The 26087-nt window shown below is 38.3% G+C and overlaps 2 protein-coding genes and 1 pseudogene across 2 annotated transcripts; 2 read left to right on the top strand and 1 right to left on the bottom strand.

The window, feature by feature from the left end:
• Nucleotides 1-820: 820 nt before the first annotated feature.
• On the top strand, nucleotides 821-1774 carry LOC110289519 (olfactory receptor 1N2). Its single transcript, XM_021155760.2, has one exon. It carries the CDS (start codon nucleotides 821-823, stop codon nucleotides 1772-1774), a length of 954 nt encoding a protein of 317 aa, XP_021011419.2.
• A 1191-nt stretch (nucleotides 1775-2965) lies between these two features.
• On the top strand, nucleotides 2966-3462 carry LOC110289521 (transcription factor BTF3 pseudogene; annotated as a pseudogene).
• Nucleotides 3463-21749: 18287 nt separating this feature from the next.
• On the bottom strand, nucleotides 21750-22682 carry LOC110290434 (olfactory receptor 1L8-like). Its single transcript, XM_021156976.1, has one exon. The coding sequence runs from the start codon at nucleotides 22680-22682 to the stop codon at nucleotides 21750-21752; it is 933 nt and encodes a 310-aa protein (XP_021012635.1).
• Nucleotides 22683-26087: the final 3405 nt, after the last annotated feature.

The raw sequence follows: 26087 nt of genomic DNA, 5'->3' as shown, positions 1-26087 counted from the left end.
TGAATCCAAGGACTGTAGACAAATCTATTTGCAGAAATGAGAACAAAGAACTGAAAGCCTTTATTTTCCTCCCCTCTGCTGAAAACCAAGTAATAGGGAGAGTAAGTAAAGTCACAGCAGTAAAGAGTGTCTTAAATTCCAAGCCCCAGTTGCCACAGGGAAAATAGAAAAATGAGGGAAAGAAAACAGATAAAGGAGAGCCTCTTTGAAGACACGCTAACAGTGGCTAAGATGGTGGTATATTGCTGCCTTCAGCCCACGTGTCTAGTGTTCCCAGTTAGGGGAAATTTCAGAACTGTTTGAAGGGATGAGGCTAAGTTCTTAAGATTAGGAAGCTGTTCATTTTTTCCTTCAAAGTCATTTTCAGTGTTCATACAGAAACATAGAGATGTATATGCATATGTTTGGGTATGTGTGCATGCATTGGGAGAAGATGTAAGAGAAATGATGATTTACACATCCTTTCTAAAGCACCAACCTAAAGTACTTTTCAAATATTCCCAACAATGCTTAATTCCCACATCCTTCAAATAACCTGTGCTAACTTCTCTAATCAAATTGATCTCTTTTGTGTAGACCCTGTTGCATCACAAAAGGAACATTTGCATTTGCTTATTATTTTAACTGTTCTATAAAATATCTTCATGAGTATTTTATTTCCAGTGATACTCAGGCATGTTCCTGGGCAAGGATCACAAAATTTTTCCTTTCAATTCCACATAGTTCTGGCAATACAAATTCATATATATGAGCTGATCTAATGGTTAAATTTAGGCACATACAGAATTTTTATTTGCACAGACAACAAGAGCTACACAGCATGGGAAAAACAAGTAGAGTGAACCACTCTGTTGCTTCAGACTTCCTTCTTCTGGGACTCTCTGAACAGCCAGGGGAGCAGCCTCTTCTATTTGGCATCTTCCTGGGCATGTACCTGGTCACTATGGTGGGGAACCTACTCATCATCCTTGTCATCAGTTCTGACGCACACCTACATACTCCTATGTACTTCTTCTTAGCAAATCTCTCCTTAACTGATGCCTGTTTCACTTCTGCATCAGTACCCAAAATGCTTGCCAACATTTATACCCAGAGTCAAACCATCTCCTATTCTGGGTGCCTTACTCAGTTGTATTTTCTCCTGATGTTTGGCGGCCTCGACAACTGCCTTCTGGCTGTTATGGCATATGACCGCTATGTAGCCATCTGCCAGCCACTCCATTACAGCACAGCTTTGAGTCCCCAACTTTGTGCATTAATGCTGTGTACATGCTGGGTGCTGACCAACTGTCCTGCCCTTATGCACACACTGCTGCTGACCCGTGTGGCTTTCTGTGCCCACACAGCCATTCCCCATTTCTACTGTGATCCCAGTGCTCTGCTGAAACTTGCCTGTTCTGACACCCACATTAACGAGCTGATGATCATTACCATGGGCTTGGTGTTTCTAGCTGTTCCTCTTATGTTGATTGTCTTCTCCTATGTCTGCATTTCCTGGGCTGTGTTGGGCATCCCTTCTCCTGGAGGGCGATGGAAAGCCTTTTCTACCTGTGGCTCCCATCTTACAGTTGTTCTTCTCTTCTACGGATCTCTGATGGGTGTGTATTTACTTCCCCCATCAACTCACTCTACAGAGAGGGAAAGTAGAGCTGCTGTTCTCTACATGATTGTAATTCCCATGCTGAACCCATTCATCTACAGCTTGAGGAACAGAGACATGAAAGAAGCTATGGGTAAACTTTTTGGTGGTGGAAAAACAGTTTTCTTATTGTAATTCTAATGCTTAATCCTAGTGATGTTATCAAACTGTGATTCTCCAGTGATTCTAAGTTAAAACAAAACAAAATGGGCATTTACCTCCTCCAGGTTGTGATGTGAAATGAGATCTTATACCTCCATCCTTCTTGACCTAAGGCTGACTTCCATTGTTGACAACAGAATATCATCCCTGGTCCTTATCATATCAACCAGGATTACCTGAGTTTCATGTTGTCCATCCCGGAGCCATTGAGGCAGCAATGCAATGAGATGAAGGGACAAGGATACCACCATTTGCTGGCTATCCACACTGTCACTCATTGTTCAAAACATCAAATCTTTTGAAAGAGAAGTGTGAAGCTATATCCTAGGAAGTAAGTAAGTTTTGCCAAAACTTAAGGTGATTTGAGTCCAGGGCCTATGACTTCTATTTTGTCACACTGTGCTTACAATAAAAAGGAAGATCTCAAAAGAACACGCATACTATTGAGCTATGACCATAAGAGACAAATTTCAAAGTAAGGTATATGTTATGGCATGTCCTTTTGTTCATTTCTTTATCTTTTCTAATTGTAATGGATATTCTCAAACAAAACAACATTTTTAAGTGCCTACAATGTGCCAATCATGTATTTAGAAAAACATGATTCATCTATGGAATTTTATATTACATGTTTCTTAATATTAGAAGAAAATCAAGTGTGTTAGAAGTTTTGAGGACCATAATTATACCAAAATCAGTTTGGTGGAAGTTAAGATCATAAAAAGTCACAAAGGTTAACAATGTTTGCATTTTATTTATCAATTGTGAAACTTTCATAAAGGACTTTTATATATTTTGTTACATGTACACATGTATCATTTTGGGTTCGGGATAGTGTAAATTCAAATGTTTTTAATTTTGAAAAACATTTGGTATTTATGAAAATAACTGGTATATAAGAAAGAAATTAATGATTTGGGTAACGTAGTACTTGCTTGTTTTCCTAGCACTCAGGAATCTGAGGAAGGAGAATCAGCATGAGCTACATCTTGAGTTCAAAGCTAGCCTGAGATACATGGAAAGACAATGTCAAAAAATAGTAAAAGAGCCTCTAGCTGCCATCTTGTGTCCCTGCATATATGTGCCTTATCTCAGCTGGTCTGCCCGAGAACCCCTGAGCATTAATCCTAGTCCCCTGCATGGCCCCATTTCCACTCTGACAAGATGAAAAAAATGATCACGAACCAGGAAAAAACCTGTCAAACTACAGGCACAAGTGCACATTGGTGGGGAAGTAAGCTCTTGTAGAAAGAAAAGTAACCTCTTGTATTTCACAGAACAACCACAGCAGACCATAAAAAATTGCAGTTCTCCTTAAAGAAGTTAGGGGTAAACAATGTCTCTGGTATTGAAGAGGTGAATATGTTTACAAACCAGAGAACAGTGACCCATTTTAATGACCCTAAAGTTCAGGCATCTCTGGCAGCAAACACCTTTACCATTACAGGCCACACTGAGACAAAGCAGCTGACAGAAATGCTTCCCAGCATCCTAAACCAGCTTGATGTAAGACAATCTGACTAGTTTAAAGAGTCTGGCTGATACTCTGCCCAAACAATCTGTGGATGGAAAGCACCACTTGTTTCTGGAGATGAAGATGAAGATAAAGTTCCAGATATGGGGAGAATTTTGATGAGGCTTCTAAGAATGTGGCACACTGAATGGAGGCAACTTCTGAAAAGGTTACACTTGCAGAACTTTCAAGAGCTGCTGTTTTACATCATGACTGCCTCTTAAGTTCTTTTGTTTATAGATCTGATAAAATCTAGATCTCTAGTATTTTTAAGCCCAATCCCCCTGGATACTGCAGCTGTTTTCATTTTTTGTTTGTACCTAATTCATTCTTTACAGAATGTTAAGCTGAAGAAGCCTGGGAATAAAGTTTGGAAAGGGTTAATAAAATTCTTTGCCTAGTTAAAAAAAATAGTAAAAGAAAAACTTAACTTCTGTATCTTGCCTTTTATAAATCTTGTTGTGATTTCTTACTGGTTCCATGAGGGTTTCTTCAGCAGTTTCTTAAGTTTTCTGCACTATCATGTTACCTGCAAACAAAGACAGTTTGTGTTTTCCTTCCCAATCTGGACATGTTTTACATTCCTTCTCTCATATTCCATTAGCTAAAGTTTCCAGAATAGTGTTGAACAATAGTGGTAAAAACAAAACAAAACAAAACAAAACAAAACAAAACAAAACAAAACAAAACAAAACAAAACAAAACACCCTTTATGCCTGTTTCTAGTATTAATGGAAATGCAGCTAGTTGCTGGCCATTAAACATGATGTTTTCTTAAGGTTGACAGAGATATTGTTTATTCAATGTAGGGAGTTACTCTCTGTTTCCAATTTGTTGAGTTTTTATTGATGACATATAAATGAGAGTTGAATTGTATCTAATACTTTTCATATATATTGTGTGACTTTTTCTTCTTTACCTTGCTGATGTGATAATTTCCAATAATTGTTCTTCTAATTTTAAGTAGCTTTAATAGCTGAGATAGAATACCACTTTGTCATGATGTATAATTCTGTTTCAGTCTTGTATTTAATTTTTTCACTATTTTATGGAGGATTTTGCACAAAATTTAATGAGAGATATTGGTTAGCAGTTTTCCTACCTTATACCATCTTTTTCAAGTAAATTGTATTGTTGTGATGGTAACTTCACACTCCCTCTGCTTCTATTTATTAGAAGAGATTATAGAGAACTGGTATATATCAGTGAAATTGTTGTGGTCTGGTGCCTCCTGTTTGGGAAAGTGATTAATTGTTAATTTTAATAATAGGTATGTATCTATTGATTTTGTTAATTCCTTCTTGTGTGGGTTTAAGCAGATTGTGACTGCAAGAAATTTGTCTAGTTCATTTAAGCTAGCAAACTTGTAGGCATAGGGTTTTCTTTAATATTACTTTGTCATGTTTCATTATTCGCTGTTCTGTACTGCAGGCCTCTTAATCACTTCTTATTTCAGTTTCTGTCTATCTTCCCTTAGGTCTTTCTCTTCCTGCTTCTCTTTTTCATCTGTCTTCTCTATGTTTATCTCTTCTACTAAACACTGTTTTATTGATTTTTGGATTGAGTTGTAGTGGTACATAACTAAAATTCCATCCCATAGAAGCTGCAGAATCCTGAGTTTAAAAGCAGCCTATCTTGCATAACAAAACATTCCCTTCAAACAATGTGGCTTTGCTGACCTTTGCCATGCATTAGCTCTTGGTGTCATTGAACCTCTTATGATGTCTTTTTCCAGTCTAATAGATGTCTGCTCTAACTACTGCTACTCTCTTCCACTAGATTTGATTTTCCCTTTTCTCCAGTCTTCTTAGGTAAAAGCTTGGTGTAGTGAACTTACATTTTTCAATGTATGCTTAAAATCAAAAGGTGCTTCTTTCTAACTCATCTGGATGGAGTTGGAGTTTTTACTTAAGAAACCAAAGGCTCAATTTTCAAGATTTAAAAACTACCTTACTGGCTAGAGTAACATCAAAATCTGGACTTGGGTTTAGATTTCACACTTTCCACTGTATTTATGATCACTCGTTATTTAGTTATTACACTTCTCTCAAGAGTATTTGTAAAGTATTTCATTCCAATATTTTATTTATCCTCATTCAGAAAACTAGTCCAATTGTCTGGATTCAGTTCAGCAAATCTGTATTGTATAAGCATGTCTCTCTAGTGTAATTTTAAAGACTTTTGTATTCGTGGTGTGTACCAATCATTGATTTTATCCTTTTCATGTCTTTCTGCCCACATGGCATGCTTGACCTTTATTTTCCTTTTTCTTCCTTTGTTCCTTTCTCTCTCCATTTAAGTTTTCCCCTTAGTGCACATATTTTTAATTTTTCTTTTTACTTATTCACCAAACATCCTACTCACTGCCCCATCCCAGTTACCCCCCCCACACACACACACACAATTTTTCCCTCATTCCACCTCTCCCTTCTTCTCTGAGCAGGTGGGAGACTCCCTGGGGGTCAAGTCTCTGTCAGGTTAGGCATTTCCTCTCTCAGTGAGGCCAGACAAGGCAGCCTAGTTAGAAGAACATATCCCACATACAGGCTACAGCTTTTGGAATAGCTCTCACTCTAGTTGTTTGAGACCCACATGAAAACCAAGCTGAAGATGTGCTACATATGAACAGGGAATCTTATATTCTTTGGTTGGTAGTTGTGACTCTGAGAGCCCCAAGGGTCCCAGTTAGTTGACTCTGTTGGACTTCCTGTGGAGTTTTTATCCCCTTTGGACCCACAATTCTTCCTCCTATTCTTCTATAAGAGTCCTCAAGCTCCATCCATTGTTTGGCTGTGGACATTTGTATCTGCCTGAGTCAGATGCTTGGTGGAGCCTCTTAAAGGATATGCTCCTGTCTGCAAGCATAACAGAGTATCATTAATAGTGTCAGGGACTGGTACTTACCCTAGGGATAGTTCTCAAGTTGGGCCAGTTATTAGTTATCCATTCCCCAGACTCTGCTCTATTCCTCATGCCTGCATTTCTTGTAGACAGGATAAATTTTGGGCTAAAATTTGAGTTTAACATTTTGTGAGCAAGTTGCTGTCTCTATTGCTCCACTGGAGTTCCTACCTGGTGAGAGGAGGTGGCCTTTTCAGGTGCCATATCCCCAATGTTGTGAGTCACAGCTAAGGTTACCCACATTGATTCTTGGGGGCCTCCCCTATTCCAGGTCTGTCTCATCCTGGAGATGCCCCCCACCTCTTCATCCCCATCAATTACAGATTTCTACTCATTTTCATGGCCATTTAGCCATCTCTCCTGTCCTTCCCCAGACCTCATCCTGAACCCCCACCCCATTTGCCTTCCCATCCCTTTCCTGTTCCCTCCATCTGCCTCTTATTACTATTTTATTCCCCTTTGTAAGTGAAATCCAAGCTTCCTTATTTGGGCTTTCCTTCTTGTTTAGCTCCTTTGGGTCTGTGGAGTGTAGCATGGTACATTTATTTTATGGCTAATATCTGTTTATAGGTGAAAACATACTATGCATATCCTTTTGGCACTAGGATATCTCATTCACAATGATATTCTCACATTCCATCCATTGGCCTGCAAAATTCATAATGTCTTTGTTTTGGGTCAATGGCCTCAACATAAAACCAGATACACTAAATCTCTTGGGAAATAATCTTGAACACATTGGTTCAGGAGACAATTTCCTGAACAGAACACTAATGGCTCAGGCTCTAAGATCAACAATTAATAAGGCCTCATGAAACTACAAAGCTTTAGTAAGGCAAAGGATACTATCAATAGGACAAAACAGCAGTTTATGGATTAGGAAAGGATCTTCATGAATCTGACAGAGGCTAGTATCCAAAATTCACAAAGAACTCAAGAAGTCAGACACCAACAACCCAAATAACCAAATTTTAAAGTGGGGTACAGAGCTAAACAGAGAGTTTTCAACAGAGGAATATCTAATATCCAAGCATGTAAAGAAATGTTCAAAGTCATTAATCATCGGGGTAATGCAAATCATAACAACTTTGAGGTTCCGTCTTACACCCATCACAATAGCTAAGATCAAAAACTCAAGAGATAGCATGTGCAGGAGAGGATGTGAAGCAAGGGGAACACTTCTTCATTGCTGTTGGGAGAGCAAACTTATAAAACCACTGTGAAAATTTGGTGGTTTCTCAGAAAACTGGGACTATTCCTACCTTAAGACCTAGATAGCACAACTCCTGGACATATCCCCAAAAGATGCTCCAACATTCCACAAAGACATTTGCTCAACTATGTTCATAGCAGCTTTATTCATAATAACCAGAAACAGAAACAACCTAGATATCCTTCAACCAAATGTGATGTATCTACACAATGGAATACTGTTCAGCTATTAAAAACTTAATGTACATTTTATAACCATTAGTGATATTTTATTGAGAAAATATGAGTACAATATTAATGAAAAATGTGATACTCTATGATTTGAAAATTCCATGAATTCATACAATGTATGTTGGCACATCCACCCATCATTACCTCTCACCAATCTCTCCTAGTACCTGTTCCCATATCACTCCCAAGTTCATGTCCTTTTCACTTTTTGTTACTAGAAAATCCAATAGTCCAATTAATATTGCCAGTTTCACTTACTGTTTGGATATCCACTGTGGAATGAATGAGCAGCTTACCAGTGTTCATAAAGAGCAATATTTCTTTCTTCAACTTCTGCTAGCTACCAAACGTATCTCCTTTAGGGACCAAGGGGCTTGTGGTCTCCTTCATCTGCACTGGAATATTAACTGGCTTGATCATGTGCAACTAAGCATGGATGCTGCAACTTGATGCATGTAACAGCTCTGTCATGTCAAGAGATCAATATTTTATTGCTTTTCTTTCATTCACTGACTCTCCACTTTTTTTTCTGTGTCCTTGTCCATGAAGTTCCCTGAGCTTCTTATAGTGGGAGGTTGATTAAGTTGACCCAAATATATATGAGCACTCAGAGTTATTTATATTCACTACTTTAACCACTTATACATCTGCATTGATTAGATGCATTTAACTATTACAAAACTACTGATTACAAGAAACTTCTATGACTAAAGTTGAAAGCAGCACAAATCTATAAGCATAAACATAAATATTGATAAGGAAGTTTAACTTATGATCATTTAGCAAAACAGTAACTCCAATCCCTACCCAAGGCCTGTGATCTCCCCACCTTTAGGCTTTTGGCCAGGATTGCACTACCACTCATGAAACTCTTTCTGTGGAGCAGGCCTTATACCCGATCAGAAAGTTGTTGGTTTCCCCCATAATCACCACGCCACTATTGTATCAGTGGGTAACTCTTACCAGCATGTCACTGTTGTATAGAGGATTCAAAGCTATAAAAGACCATTGGTGCTTTTTCTCCTCTTACAGCTTGCATATCACCTTTGGGCATAATGTGAACTAGCAAGCAAAAACAGAGTTTCCTGATCAGTTGAGGCTGGTGAATTTATATCTTTACAAATAAACTGAGAATTGTCTTTAACAACAGAAGCTTACCATCCAGTTAAAGTGCTTTACTGAGAGTAATTACAATAGCCTGTGCTGCTTTGGTGTGCCTCCAAGCTCCTTGATCAGTAATTCATAGGAAGATATTTTATACCTGAGATTTTCATTTAATAACTAATGTTTTAATTGTCCATTCATGTGGGTTACTTTTATTCACATTTTCCTTAAGATGTGTGTGTGTGTGTGTGTGTGTGTATACTTTTAATTGGTTTATAAACCAGTGGAGTTTTTATAAGGCTTCTTTGCACATTCTTGCTTTCTGTAATCCTCCTACTCTCTTCTCTTCTCAAGCTCCCTATTCCCAATTAAACCTTCAATAACAAGTATAGCATCCTTCTTTTTTTCCTGTCACCTCTGTTCTATAGTGCCCTCTAATAGAATTTTTCTTGGCTTGGAAAACCATAAGTTTCCACTTGTCATTTTATGCATCCATATCATCCCAATCAGAGAGACCAAAATGAGGAATACATATGACCGTAAATGCTGGCATACATGTGAAAAAAGGAGGGATTCATACACTGCTGGTTGGAATGTAGACTAGTGAAGCCACTGAGGAAATCACTCTGGATGTTTCTCAAAAAAACTAAAAGTAGAAATTTCCTTTGATTTGGCTGTGTCATTCTTGGGCATATAAAAAAGAGATTTTATATAAATACTATAGAGATCCAAGTTCATTGAAGCTCAATTAATAATTTGGAAGTGCAATCAACCAAAATAGCCATCAACTAATGAATGGATAAGGAAATTTGCTACATATACACAATGTAATATTACTTAGCTATAAATATTAAAATTAAAATCTACAAGTAAATGGGAAGAACCAGAAAAAATTAGCTGAGTGAGGTCACCCAGGCTCAGAAAGATATACACTATGTATGTTTTTTCTCACGAGAAGATTCTAGCTTTGAATTTTTATTCTGTATGTATAGCCTGTACTATATGTGAAAGCTGGAAAACTATAAATGGATCCCTGCTGGTTGATGCCTTTAGGAAACAGTAAACAAAAATCAGATAAAATGAAACTAGACATGGAGGATACTGAGAGTGGAAAGATTCAAGTAATGATAAGGTCAGGGAGAGAAAACTGAAATGCTGGTGGCAGAAAGCTTAATTAATAAAAATTTACATATATTTGCATATAAGTGCAATTGTAAGAAAAATATAGAGAGATATCATTTAGTGATTAGGGTGTTTCACTCGAAAGATAACCTTTCAAAATAATTATCACAACTATTTATCTAACATTTACACAATCAAGACACAGATTATGCAGCCTTTCAGTTCTCTTACATTGCCCACTTAATATCCACATCCATTTCTTTCCTGCTTTCACCCTCAACCCTCTTCTTCAACCCTTGTCACTGAAACACCCCACACACACTTATGTAAACTTCTAATTTCAAGAATGTGCTATAAATGAAATCATATAGTGTGAACACTTTAGAGAGATGACTTTTTCCACTTACTGTCATTCTCTAGAGATTTGGCTATGTTATTTGCATCAGCAGTTCACCCAACAGTTTAATTTGTGTATGTGCATATATATATATATATATATATATATATATATATATATATATATATATATGTGTGTGTGTGTGTGTGTGTGTGTGTGTATGTATGTATGTATGTATATTTATATGTGTGTATACAATATTGCACATATATATTTTATATATATATACAATATATACAATATTGTGTATATATGTAGTATATATATATATACACACAATATATACAGTATTATATATATATATTATACACACACACACACACACACAATATTTTCCCATACTGTGTAGTTCCCTTTTTGTCCTTTTAGTAGAATCTTCTACAGAAAACACTTAAAACTTTTTTTGATAAAGTCCAATTTATCAGAGTTTCATTTTCTAGATCACGCAATTTTCTTTTGCTGACACTCACACACACACACACACACACACACACACACACATATATATATATATATATATATATATATATATATATATATATATATATATATATACATTTAAAGCTTTGAACATATTAAGAGCTTGGTGGTTATGAGTATTTTCTGCTCTTTTCAGAAGACCCAGGTTCAATTATCAGCACCTACCTGGTGCTTACAACCCTCTGTAACTCCAGTTCCATGCTATTGAATATTTTCTCCTAGTCTCTTGGTTTCCAGGCATGCATGTGGTGCAGAAACATACATGCAAGCCAAATATTTATAGACATAATTTTTTAAATGTTATTAGTGGAGAGATATAATTGATAATTGAGTGTATATTATTATATTTCAGTCTATATGTGTGCAAAATTATCAATGAAGAAAAATGAATATCTGAGCATGTCCTCTAGTGAACTCTAAAAAGTGATCTGCTGGGATGTGTGTCTGCCTCAAATGCTAAGGTGTCAGGAATGCGCAAATGCTGCTCAGGGTAGTCAGAACACAGTTCATAATGGGGGTCCTCAGTCTGTGTTTCCTAGAGTGGAAAACAGAAGAGTTTGGGAAGATGTGGTTCCCAGTCTCCTGTGTTCCCAAGTACTGCTGGGAGTCAGGAACCAGGATCCTCAGTCCACAGTTTCAGGCAAGGTGCCCACACACCAAGCAAGAAGGGGAAGAAGGCAGAGTTCGGGACAGGTAGAATCTGGTTTGGTTCCAAGTGAGTGCTGAGAGCATGGGGTGCTGGAAGAGAAAAGGCCTTCTCCTGCTCTTTAGGTTGCTGAACACTCAGGGCCTATTTACATACCTCCTTAGTATGGAAAACTCCATATGCTATGTGACTGGTTGCCATGGTTCCCTCAGTGGAATGTCAAGGTTATGTGTTCCACAACACATAGTTTGGCAGGGAACCGGCCCCATGCCTACCATATTAAATTTTGAGTTTCACAGAGTTGGGGTTCACTCAGCCTTACCAGTTTCTGTCTGAGGACACAGTTCACTTCCCCCACAGTGGACTTCCTAGATGTTTACTTCCTCATTCGTTTCAGAGACCCCTATTTGTTTTTTTAATTAGATATTTACTTTATTTACATTTCAAATGTTGTTCCCTGTCCTGTTTCCCCTCTGAAAACCCCCTATCCCCTCCCCTCCCCGTTAAAATACACAAGACATCTGTGTTATGAATTAAGGATTGTATTTTTTTTTCATTTATTTTGCCTTTCATGTATGTATGGGTGATATCTTAATTTCTTACCAAAGAAAGTGATGGTTCTGAAAACCTTTCATTTAAAGTGAACTGTAGGCCAGGTATGGTGGCGCACGCCTTTAATCCCAGCACTCAGGAGGCAGAGGCAGGAGGCTTTCTGAGTTCGAGGCCAGCCTGGTCTACAAAGTGAGTTCCAGGACAGGCAGGACTATACAGAGAAACCCTGCCTCGAAAAACAAAAAAACAAACAAACAAAAAAAGTGAACTGTATAGAGAATAATGCTTTCAAACATTTGAGGATCCACTTTTATTGAAATACTATTCAAATATTGAACTAATACTATCAGCAAAAGAAGAAGCTAATATACTTGTCCAGGACATTTAAATGTAAATATACTGGACTCTTGGTTTCTCAAACTTCTCTCTAAGCTGTCAGAGAGTATCTATATATCCTAGTCTCATATATATATATATATATATATATATATATATATATATATATATATATATATATATATATATATTGAATGAAAATATGCATATTTTGAGTTAGGACCTTAACTCTGTGGTAGAACACTTGTCTAGCAAACACAAGGCCCTAGGTTTTATCCCAGAAAAATTTAGGCAAAAAATGTATATTTATATGAAAATATAATTTAAATTCTGTTGTGATAAATGTAATTTTTTTTCTTTTTTTTTTTGGTTTTTCGAGACAGGGTTTCTCTGTGTAGTCGTGGCTGTCCTGGAACTCACTCTGTAGACCAGGCTGGCCTCGAGCTCAGAAATCCGCCTGCCTCTGCCTCCCAAGTGCTGGGATTAAAGGCGTGCGCCACCACGCCCGGCCCGATAAATGTAATTTGTGAACTGTAGAGTAATTGCATGCTTGGCTTTTGAGGTTTTCAGTGTGGTTTGTTACTTTGTCATTCCTTCAAGGAAACCAGGAGTAGCCTGTGTCTCTGAATCCTCATAAGCACTTGTTATTGTCACTTTTTAAAAAAAATTGTGGACATTCTTGTGGGTATGCAGTCAAACTTCACTGTTTTCATTTGTATTTCCCAGATGGCTAATAGTATTTATCTTTTGGGGGTCTCATCTGCATCCACACCTTAGGTGAAATATCTCTTCATGCCTTTTGCTTGTGTTCTCACTGAATCATTTCAATATTCATTGCTAAGCAATCTGTGTGACCTTTACATGCAAACCATTTGTTATATATGTGATCTGACAATATTTTCCCACACTGTTTAGTTCCCTTTTTGTCCTTTTAGCAGAATCCTCTACAGAAAACATTTAAAACTTTTTTTTTTGATGAAGTTCAATTTATCAGAGTTTCATTTTCTAGATCACTCAATTTTCTTTTGCTGATACATCTAAAAATTGTTTCTCTAGTGTATTACTGACCCTTAATTAAACGTTGCCACTCACGTAAAAGGGCACAGTCAAGAGCAATAACTAGTCTTCCAACTCAGGCGTAAAGTAAAACAGAGTTGGGACCTGCCTCCCAAGGCCTAGGCAATGTAAACAAATCCATATTTGGGACAAAGATAGAACAGACCATTACAAATTAACATAGAGTATAATGACTCATCCTTCTTGTCTTATGCAGTAGGATGATACAGGTATACTTAAAATACCCAAAAGTTATTTCTTGAGGTAACACATTGGGTAACTCTTGTCACCACGCTTAACATTTTAGTTGGATATCCACAATCTACAAGGTGGAAGGAAAGAACTGACACCTTCCACAAACCCCAAAATATTTGTGACCACATATTTGACAAAGGACTAGTATCTAGAGTATACATCTCTTGCGGGAAATATTAAAAAAGGAACCCCCCAGTTCTCTACAGTGTCAGACCAGGCTTCCATGCTCCAGGCAGCCAGCCCTGCAGCACCTGGCTCATTTGTTCTGCGAGTCACTAGGTCCCGTTCTGCTATAATCCCCTGTAACTGGTGGTCCCACACTCCAGTTAATAAACAGAACCACCTACTTCGCAGTTGCATCTCACATCACCCAGTACCATCCTGTTCAACAGGACCCAGTTATTGGTGGGTGCGAGGGGGACCACAAACCTGAAAGAGAAATGAGCGAGAAAGAGACCAAGCAGAGTTGTTAAGGTTTCAGTTTATTAGGCTGAAACGCCAGGTTATAAGCACACAGCAAAGGGAAATAGGGAGGGGTTGAGGGGGAATTAACAAAGAACAAAGAAGTGGGCATCTGGGGACATGAACGCCAAATTCAGACTTCAGGTGAGAGGCACTCTGAGTCTTATCTCCTGAATGTAGCTCCCTCCTTAACAGTCCCGGGTGTCAGGCTGGGCTAAGTACATAACTCATGTTCTTAGAAGTCCTGGGAGCCAGGAAGAGATAAGGAAGAGGAGACTATAATTCAGCTTTTTATGGCCTCAGGTGCCAGGAAGGGAATAGGGGGGAGGGGGTGACCAGCTCCTTAACACAAGGCCATTTGGCTTATTAGGGTGGGAAGCTGTGAAAGGCCTACTTTCTTACGGTATGATCTCCAACACAGTACCCCAGCAGAATCATGACTCCCAATACTTAATTAACCAATCAGATTTATGTATCAATAATATCACAATTTACAAGATGCCAATACAATAATATCAGAGCCAACTGATAATGATAAAAGCTTAGGACCACCAGTGAGTGGAACTCAACTTCTGTTCCATTCCAATCACACGGGACCAGCATTAGGGAACCAAAAAACCTGCCTGATCAGGGTCACAAGTCCCTTCTGCTCGGCACCAGCACCAGCTCACCTTGATCGAGGAGTCGGTGGACACCTACTCCCTCAAGGTCCCTACAGGACTCTCCACGTGATCTTAGGACCACCGATGAGTGGAATTCAACTTCTGTTCCATTCCAATCGCGTGAAACCAGCATTAGGGAAGCAGAAAACCCAATCTGACCAGAGTCACAAGTCCCTTCTGGTCGGCTTCAGCACCAGGTCACCTGGGTGAGGAGTCAGAGGACACCCCCAAGGTCCCTAGAGGACAGCTTCTGAGGCAGACTCAGTTTCGGGCTCCAGACATCTGGGCACCTTCCATGCCAGAGGACAGGTGTCCTCCCACCCGGAAGGGCTTTGCTGGAGTACCTGGAGAAGCCATCTTGGTTCCGGGATCCCTCCAAGATTAGTCTGAGCAGATGAGAATGTGGATTACAGAAGCTAACAGTTTCTGGGTCAGGCCCTGTTTCAGGTCTTCATCTTCTGCCATGAGGCAGGTCCAAACACCAGATATCTGTGCACCTATCCCTGCAAGAGGAGAGCTTGCCTGCAGAGAGTGCTCTGACCACTGAAGCTCAAGAGAGCTAGTCTCCCAGGTATGCTGATAGAGGCTAACAGAATCATGGGAGGAACAAGCTCTAACCAGAGACAACTATAACAACTAACTCCAGAGATTACCAGATGGCGAAAGGCAAATGTAAGAATCTAACTAACAGAAACCAAGACCACTCACCATCATCAGAATGCAGCACTCCCACTTCACCCAGTCCTGGGAACCCCAAAACACTCAAAAACCTAGACCCGGATTTAAAAGCATATCTCATGATGATGGTAGAGGACATCAAGAAGGACTTTAATAACTCACTTAAAGGAATATAGGAGAGCATTGCTAAAGAACTACAAGTTCTTAAAGAAAACCAGGAAAACACAACCAAACAGGTAGAAGTCCTTAAAGAAAAACAGGAAAACACACCAAAACCAGTGATGAAAATGAATAGAACCATAGTAGACGTAAAAAGGGAAGTAGACACAATGAAGGAAACCCAAACTGAGGCAACACTGGAGATAGAAACCCTAGGAAAGAAATCTGGAAACATAGATGCCAGCATCAACAACTGAATACAAGAGATGGAAAAGAGAATCTCAGGTGCAGAAGATTCCATAGAGAACATCAGCATAACAATCAAAGAATATGCAAAATGCAAAAAGGTCCAAACTCAAAACATCCAGGAAATCCAGGACACAATGAGAAGACCAAACCTACAGATAATAGGAGTAGATGAGAATGAAGATTTTGAACTTAAAGGGCCAGCAAATATCTTCAACAAAATTATAGAAGAAAACTTCCCAGACCTAAAGAAAGAGATGCCCATGAACATACAAGAAGCCTACAGAACTCCAAACAGACTGGACCTGAAAAGAAATTCCTTCCGACACATAATAATCAGAACAACAAATACACTAAATAAAGATAGAATATTAAAAGCAGTAAGAGAAAAAGGTCAAGTAACAGATAAAGGCAGGCCTATCAGAATTACACTAGACTTTTCACCAGAGATTATGAAAGCCAGAAGATCCTGGACAGATGTAATACAGACCCCAAGAGAACACAAATGCTAGCCCACGCTACTGTACCCAGCCAAACTTTCAATTACCATAGATGGAGAAACAAAAATATTCCACTACAAAACCTAATTCACACATTATCTTTCCATGAATCCAGCCCTTCAAAGGATAATAACAGAAAAAAAAAAATACAAGGAGGGAAACAATGCCCTAGAAAAAGCAAGAAAGAGTAATCCTTCAACAAACCTAAAAGAAGACAGCCACAAGAACAGAATGCCAACTCTTAAAAAAATTAATAGGAAGCAACAATTACTTTTCCTTAATATCTCTTAATATCAATGGACTCAACTCCCCAATAAAAAGACATAGACTAACAGACTGGCTACACAAACAGGACCCAACATTTTGCTGCTGACAGAAAACCCATCTCAGGAAAAAAGACACGACCTCAGAATGAAAGGCTGGAAAACAATTTTCCAAGCAAATGGTCCAAAGAAACAAGCTGGAGCAGCCATTCTAATATTGAATAAGATCGACTTCCAACCCAAAGTTATCAAAAAGACAAGGAGAGACACCTCATACTCATCAAAGATAAAATCCTCCAAGAGGAACTCTCAATTCTGAATATCTGTGCTCCAAATGAAAGGGCAGCATCATTCATTAAAGAAACTTTAGTAGAGCTCAAAGCACACATTGCACCTCACACAATAATAGTGGGAGACTTCAACACACCACTTTCATCAATGGACAGATCGTGGAAACAGAAACCAATCAGGGACACATTGAAACTAACAGAAGTTATGAAACAAATGGATTTAACAGATATCTACAGAACATTTTATCCTAAAACAAAAGGATATACCTTCTTCTCAGCACCTCATGGTACCTTCTCTAAAATTGACCGTATAATTGGTCACAAAACAGACCTCAACAGATACAAAAATATTGAAATTGTCCCATGCATCCTATCAGATCACCATGGACTAAGGCTGATCTTCAATAACAACATATAAAATAGAAAGCCAACATTCACGTAAAAACTGAACAACACTCTACTCAATGACACCTTAGTCAAGGAAGGAATAAAGAAAGAAATTAAAGACTTTTTAGAGTTTAATGAAAATGAAGCCACAACATACCCAAACTTATGGGACACAATGAAAGCATTTCTAAGAGGGAAACTCATAGCTCTGAGTGCCTCCAAAAAGAAACTAGAGAGAACACACACTAGCAGCTTGATAACACACCTAAAAGCTCTACAACAAAAGGAAGCAAATTCACCCAAGGGGAGTAGACAGCAGGAAATAATCAAACTCATAGGTGAAGTAAACCAAGTGGAAACAAGAAGAACTATTCAACGAATCAACCAAACCAGGAGTTGGTTCTTTGAGAAAATCAACAAGATAGATAAACCCTTAGCCAGACTCACTAGAGGGCAAAGGGACAGCATCCTAGTTTACAACATCAGAAATGAAAACTTAGACAACTGGGTGTGGTGGCACACGCCTTTAATCCCAGCACCTGGGAAGCAGAGGCATGCGGATTTCTGAGTTCAAGGCCAGCCTAGTCTACAGAGTGAGTGCCAGCACAGCCAGGACTACACAGAGAAATCCTGTCTCAAAAAAAACAAAACCACTTACACATAACAACAGATCCTGAAGAAATCTAAAATACCATCAGATCCTTCTACAAAAGGCTATACTCAACAAAACTGGAAAACCTGGATGAAATGGACAAATTTCTAGACAGATACCAGGTACCAAAGTTAAATCAGTATTCAGTTAATGATCTAAACAGTCCTATATCCCATAAAGAAATGGAAATAGTCATTAACAGTCTCCCAATCAAAAAAGCCCACAACCAGATGGATTTAGTGCAGAGTATTATCAGACGTTCAAAGAAGATTTAATTCCAGTTCTTCACAAACTATTCCACAAAATAGAAGCAGAAGGTACTCTACCCAATTCATTTGATGAAGCCAAATTACTCTGATACCTAAATCACAGAAAGATGCAACAAAGATAGAGAACTTCAGACCATTTTCCTTATGAATATCGATGCAAAAATAATCAATAAAATTCTCAATAACCGAATCCAAGAACACATCAAAACAATCATCCATCCTGACTAAGTCGGTTTCATTCGGGGGATGCAGGGATGGTTTAATATATGGAAATCCATCAACATAATCTTCTATATAAACAAACTCAAAGAGAAAAGCCACATGATCATCTAATTAGATACAGAAAAAGCATTTGACAAAATCCAACACCTATTCGTGATAAAAGTCTTGGAAAGATCAGGAATTCAAGGCCCATACCTAAACATGATAAAAGCAATCTACAACAAACAAGTAGCCAACATCAAAGTAAATGGCGAATGCTGGAAGCATTTCCACTAAAATAAGGAACTAGACAAGGTTACCCATTTTCTTTCTATCTATTCAACATTTTATTTGAAGTCCTAGCCAGAGCAATTCAACAACAAAAGGAGATCAGGGGGATACAAATTGGAAAGGAAGAAGTCACAATATCACTTTTTACAGATGATATAGTATATATAAGTGACCCCCAAAATTCCACCTAAACCTGATAAACAGCTTCAGTGAAGTAGCTGGATATAAAATTAACTCAAACAAGTCAATGACCTTTCTCTACACAAAGGATAAACAGGCTGAGAAAGAAATTAGGGAAACAACACCCTCCTCAATAATCACAAATAATATAAAATACCTTGGCATGACTCTAACTAAGGAAGTGAAAGATCTGTATGATAAGAACTTCAAGTCTCTGAAGAAAGAAATTAAAGAAGATCTCAGAAGATGGAAAGATCTCCCGTGCTCATGGATTGGCAGGATCAATATAGTAAAAATGGCTATCTTTCCAAAAGCAATCTACAGATTCAATGCAATCCCCATCAAAATTCCAACTCAATTCTTCAACGAATTAGAAAGAGCAATCTGCAAATTCATCTGGAATAACAAAAAAACCTAGGAAAGCAAAAACTCTTCTCAAGGATAAAAGAACCTCTCGTGGAATCACCATGCCTGACCTAAAGCTATACTGCAGAGCAATAGTGATAAAAACTGCATGGTACTGGTATAACGACAGACAAGTAGAACAATGGAATAGAATTGAAGACCCAGAAATAAGCTGACACACCTACGGTCACTTGATCTATGACAAGGGAGCTAAAACCATCCAGTGGAAAAAAGACAGCATTTTCAACAAATGGTGCTGGCACAACTGGCAGTTAACATGTAGAAGAATGCTAATTGATCCATTCCTATCTCTCGTATAAATGTCAAATCTAAGTGGATTAAGGAACTCCACATAAAACCAGAGACAGTGAAACTTATAGAGATGAAAGTGGGGAAAAGCCAAGGAGATATAGGCAAAGTGGGAAAATTCCTGAATAAAAGAGCTATCGCTTGTGCTGTAAGATAGAGAATCAACAAATGGGACCTCATAAAATTGCAAAGCTTCTGTAAGGCAAAAGACACCGTCAATAAGACAAAAAGGTCACCAACAGATTGGGAAAGGATCTTTACCTATCCTAAATCAGTTAGTGGACTATTATCCAATATATGTAAAGAACTCAGGAAGGTGGACTCCAGAAAATCAAATAACCCCATTAAAAATGGGGCTCAGAGCTAAACAAAGAATTCTCACCTTAGGAAGACTGAATGGCTGAGAAGCACCTGAAAAAATATTCAGCACCCTTAATCATCAGTGAAATGCAAATCAAAATAACCCTGAGATGCCACCTCATACCAGTCAGAATGGCTAAAATCAAAAATTCAGGTGACAGCATATGCTGGCGAGGATGTGGAGAAAGAGGAACACTCCTACATTGTTGGTAGGATGGCAAGCTTGTACAACCACTCTGGAAATCAGTCTGGCAGTTCCTCAGAAAATTGGACATAGTACTACCTGAGTATCCTACAATACCTCTCATAGGCATATATCCAGAAGATGTCCCAACCGGTAAGAAGGACACATTCTTCACTATGTTCATAGCAGCCTTATTTATAATAGCCAGAAGCTGGAAAGAACCCAGATGCCCCTCAACAGAGGAATGGATACAGACAATGTGGTACATTTACACAATGGAGTACTACTCAGCTATTAAAAAGAATGAATTTATGAAATTCCTAAGCAAATGGATGGGCCTGGATTGCATCATCCTGAGTGAGGTAAGCCAATCACAAAAGAACTCAAATGATATGTACTCACTGATAAGTGGATATTAGCCCAGAAACTTATAATAAAGAAGATATAAGATACAATTTGCGAAACACATGAAACTCAAGAACGAAGACCAAAGTGTGGACACTTTGCCCCTTCTTAGAATTGGGAACAAAACCCCCATTGAAGGAGTTACAGAGACAAAGTTTGGACCTGAGAAGAAAGGCTGGACCATCTAGAGACTGCCATATCTGGGGATCCATCCCATAATCAGCTTCCAAACACTGACACCATTGCATTCACTAGCAAGATTTTGCTGAAAGGACTCTGATATAGCTGTCTCTTGTGAGACTATGCTGGGGCCTAGCAAATACAGAAGTGGATGCTCACAGTTACCTATTGGATGGATCACAGGGCTCCCAATGAAGGAGCTAGAGAAAGTACCCAAGGAGCTAAAGGGATCTGCAACCCTATGGGTGGAACAACAATATGAACTAACCAGTACCCCCTGTAGCTCATGTCTCTAGCTGCATATGTATTAGAAGATGGCCTAGTCGGCCATCAGTGGGAAGAGAGGCCCATTGGTCATGCAAACTTTATATGCCTCAATACAGGGGAATGCCCAGGGCCAAGAAGTGGGAGTGGCGGGGGGGTAGTGGGGGGTAGGGTATAGGGAACTTTTGGGATAGCACTGGAAATGTAAATGAAGAAAATACCTAGTAACATATCTAAATAATATAATTTTGAGAAAATAAAAAGAAATTACAGACAGAATAATCAAATTTAAGCAAGAAGCATTTTAGTGAGAAATAATACAAAATTTCCCCAATGCAAAAAAAAAAAAAGTAGCCAAAATGTAATAGTTATTCTCTTCATCCAATCCTGTTCTTTCCTGGTCCTTATGTTCAGTTTCAAATGTATTCAACTGCTACAAATTATGTAATTTTTAAGTGATATTTTGAATTATGTGAAATTTTGGAGGACTAGTTTAATAAACAGTGAGAATTTGACTCAGAAAATATTTGAAAATAAAATGATTAATTGAAACAGTTTTTGGAAGGTGTGAATACAGGTAGTGAAAGGGGGAGAAATAGAGAATAAGGACATCCTACTTACAGACATACATGAATAGCTGATAGCCATCATGGATTACCTTATTGGATATAAATGTTGCCCACAGCCTTTTCATGCATTCATTACAAATGCGAACCTCTGACACTGTTAACTAAGAACAGCAGAAACAAGCCAGGCCTAAGTGGGGCAGACTTGTGAGTTTGTCAAGAGATGCTACTTAGATGCTTCTTCTGCTCATGAGCTTTCTCAGACCCTGCTTCAGGTCTTTGTTTCTCAAGCTGTAGATGAAAGGGTTTAGCATAGATGACAAAACTGTGTAAACAATTGTTGCTATATGGTCTTTGACAGTATAAGTAGACACAGGCTGTAAATACACATAGAAGATGCTTCCATAAAAGAGGGTTACCACCGTGAGGTGTGAACCACAAGTGGAAAAGGCTTTGCGTTTCCCAGCAGCAGAAGGGATCTTGAGAACTGTAACAAGGATTCTGATGTAGGAGAAAGCAATGCATAGGAAGGGTGTCACTAAAACAAGAGCTCCTTCTGTCACTATCACAATCTCATTGACAAATGTGGAGGAGCAGGATAATTTTATCAGAGGACTGAGGTCACAGAGAAAGTGGTGAATAACATTTGAGTCACAAAAGGTCAAAAGATTAAGTAAAAGTGTGTGCAAAAGTGAATGGAAGTGGGGAAAGGAGCAAGAGAAGGTCACCAGTAGGGCACATCGATTATGGTTCATGATAGTGACATAGTGGAAGGGGTTGCAGATGGCTACATACCGGTCAAAGGCCATTACTGCCAGAAGACAGCTATCACTGTTACCCAAGGCATAGAGAAAATACATTTGTGTCAGACACCCTGCATAGGAGATGGTCTTTTTTTCTGACAGAAAATTCACTAGCATCTTGGGGACAATAGTTGTAGTGAAACAAATGTCAGTTAAAGACAGAAAACTCAAGAAAAAATACATGGGAGTATGGAGATGAGAGTCAGAACGGATGACCAGAATGATGAGCAAGTTCCCTGCTAGAGTAACCAGGTAAATTGTGAGGAAGAGGATAAATAGTGGTTTTTGGTCCTCAGGCCGAGGGGACAGTCCCAGGAGTATGAACTCAGAGACAAATTTGGTTTGGTTAACTCCTTCCATTGATTTGGATCCAGTTATATACAAGAAGCTTTGTTACTTAATACATTCTAGTTCAATAATTCAAATCATGAGACTCCAGCAAGGCTTTAGTCCTTATTTCTGGGGTATGATGATGAGAATACAATGGTTCTTTTCGTAATGCTGGGGATTTTGCTCTCTCCAAAACCTGTGTTGTCGATGACTGCAAGGTCAAAGTAGATGGTCCTAAAACCAAAAGTCAGATTCAGGTTCCAGATGGATTTTGGGAGTTTCTAATTAAAGAAATATTTAAAATTATAAGAGAAAATAAAGAAGTGCAAGAGTCTCTGAAGTGGCCAAGTGAATAGGCAAATTCTTCCAGCTCACCTCCATATGTAAAATCTTTGCTTCTAGCTTTCTCTGGATGATTCTTCTAGCTCACCTTCATACCCAAAGTCTTTTCTTCTAGCTTTCTCCAGAAGTTGACATTCTTCACATCTGCAAATTATCTCCAAGTCAGCCTCTCTACCAGTATTCAGGTTCACTCTCTTTCCCTGACTGTGGCTGGTTAGCTAGAAAAGGAACAGAGAATGAAGACAGGATTAACAAGCTGCTCAAAGGGGTAATGTATCTCTCTTCTCTGACCTCAACACCCTGCTTTCCTGCTAACCTCTGGGTCCCAGTATAATGCTACTTTCTCAGCTCTCATATCAAAATACAGAGATGCCCTGACTCCAGAGGCAAGGGCTCTTGATTGTAGAAGTCCTTTTCATATCTTTGCTAAATCTGGTTCTAGAATCCTTCTTAGGGTAACAGCTGCAGTGTGATTGCCTCTCAGGGATATTTGTTCTATGATTGCTCTAGCATAAAAAGAATTTGACTCTTAATTGGAAGAGCTGACTCCAAGGGGACAGGGAACCCCTGAGACTTCCTTCAGATGTTGAGACTAATCTCAGAATATTTCAACTTGATTTCAGTATTCCAAGGCCACACCTCCAAACAATGATAATTAATGATATAAATGTATGTGAGTGGCTATTTTATGTTTAGAGATTTACTTCTTTTTTATTAATCCTTTGAGAATATTCTACAATGTATTTTGATCACTGTACCCCTTCTCCTAGATCAACTTTCTGTTTAGTTGTTTTAACAGTTGTGTGATTTATTTCTCTAATATGCATATTTCTGATGACATCTGAACTAGACCATCTTTTTATATTTTTACTATTTGTATATCTTCATTGGTGAAAACATCTGCCAAGATGTTTGGCTCAGTTTTCATTTGGGTTTATTTTCTTATTGCTGAGTTTAAGAATTCTTTATATATTTTGGATAATAGTCCTATATAACAATATTATATAAATATCCCCTCAGTCTTTGCCTTATGTTTTTATTTTCTTGTTAGCATTTACAAATTAAAGAATATTTTAATTAGCTCATAGAATATTAGGTTTCATTATGCTAATCAATAAACAAAATTTGTTGATTCTCCAAACCCTGCTTCCCCTCATATTCTACCAGCCCTCAGAGTCTCCTTTTCACATTCATGTCACATTGTCCTATTACTCCTCTACCACATCCCCAGCACTGCTTTCATCTTCTATGAGTTCTATAATTATGTATCTTACACTTGACCTTCTGATCCACTTAATAGAGAAGTTAGGATTAAAGGTATGTACTCATAGTGAATAGGTTTTTCTATTTCATAATGTGCCAGGCATGATAACACACATCTATAATCTCAAGAGCCAGGAGGCTGACACAGGAAGATTGTGAGTCTCAGGACAGTCTAGGATGCATATTTCATGATGTTCTTGTTTTTAATGGCTGAGTAATACTCCATTGTGTAACTGGTAATTCATCTCAACAAACAGAGAAGAAGCATATATTAGGAAAAGTTGTCAAGTAAAAGCTTGGATATTCATAAGCAGAAGGAAAAAAACTATATACTTATCTTTCATTTAAAAAAATGTTCAAATGGATCAACAACACAAATGGAAGATATAAAAATTCCAGAAGAAAATGTAGGAGAAACATGTCCACATTTTTCTAGACAGACCTTTCCTTTCCTTTCTCTTCTCTTGTATGTGATATATTTAGAATATAGTCTTTCCCCTCCCCTGACTCCTTCCAGATCTTTCACAACTCCCTACCTACTCAACTTCATGCTCCTTTTTTCTCTCAGAAATAAAAATTAAAAAATTAAATATAAACTAAAAAGCTAAAACCAACACAGAAAGCTCAAAATAAACTAACAAAACAAACTAAAAAAAAAAAAAAAAGGGAAAGAGTTTGTGTTATTTTGACTAACTGGAACCTGCCCTGGAGTACAGTTGTTAAATGCAGTGATACTCCACTTCAAAAAAAAATGATTTTTCCCTTTTTAACACATATTAGTTGCAAATAGTTTCTTGGTTAGGGCTGGAACTTTGTGTGTACTCTGTCTTCTCCATGCTGGGATTTTGTCTGGTTTGAACCAGTTTTATATGGGCTGGTTTGAGACAGTCTTATATGGGCTGGCTTGGATTCTGTTTTGTTTTGTTTTGTATTGTATAAGATGCTATAAAATGGGTTTTTTTGTTGTTGTTATTGTTACTTGACTTCTTTGAGTCTGTTCATTATGGCATGATTATCCTGTATTATATGGCTAATATCTACTTATAAGTAAGTGCATACTATGTGTGTCCTTTTATGTCTGAGTTATTTCACTCAGGATAATATATTCTAGTTCTATCTATTTGCCTGCATGTTTCATGATGTTTTTGTTTTTAATGGCTGAGTAATACTCCATTGTGTAAATAAACCACATTTTCTTTATCCATTCTGCAGCTGAGGGACATCTGGATTGTTATCAGTTTCTGGCTATTACAAATGAAGCTGCAAATAACAAGGAGGGCCCAAGATGGGATGCTTGAATCTTACGTAGAAGGGAAAATAAAATAGACATTGGATGGTATGAAGTGAAGAAACTGGGTAGAAGAGGGGATGGAGAGGGGAACAGGGTAAATGATCAGGAGTACGGAGAATGGGGAAAGAGAATGGAAATTGACAGCAGGTGAAGGGAGCATCTCTAGAATGTACCAGACACCTATGACGGGGGAATCTATGGGGTGTCTCTAGCTGAGACTACTAGAAGTCGAGGATAGGGATCTTGAAGTGTCCACCTTCTGTACTCCCAGGCAGTACTCCCAGCGGAGGGATAAGGACAGCAAACTACAACAAAACTTTCAACCCCAAATGTGTTCTGCTTACAAGATATTCAGGGACAAATATGGAGCAGAGCTGGAGAGAATGACCAACCAATGACTGGCCCAACTTAAGACCCATGTGGGCAAGAACAAATCAATAACACTATTAATGATACTCTGGTATGCTTACAGACAGGAGCCTGAAATAACTGTCCTTAAGAGGCTCCACCAAGCAGCCAATCGACAAATGCAGAAAGAC

This window comes from Mus caroli, unplaced genomic scaffold (genome assembly GCF_978045245.1).
Source record: "Mus caroli unplaced genomic scaffold, Mus_caroli_1 scaffold_2, whole genome shotgun sequence".
NCBI lineage: Eukaryota > Metazoa > Chordata > Mammalia > Rodentia > Muridae > Mus > Mus caroli.
This window is presented reverse-complemented; position numbering and strand designations above follow the sequence as displayed.

What these genes read in the sequence shown, in the direction of transcription:
- LOC110289519 (XM_021155760.2), top strand. Translation starts at nt 821, where the DNA reads ATGGGAAAAACAAGTAGAGTGAACCACTCTGTTGCTTCAGACTTCCTT.
- LOC110290434 (XM_021156976.1), bottom strand. Translation starts at nt 22,682, where the DNA reads ATGGAAGGAGTTAACCAAACCAAATTTGTCTCTGAGTTCATACTCCTG.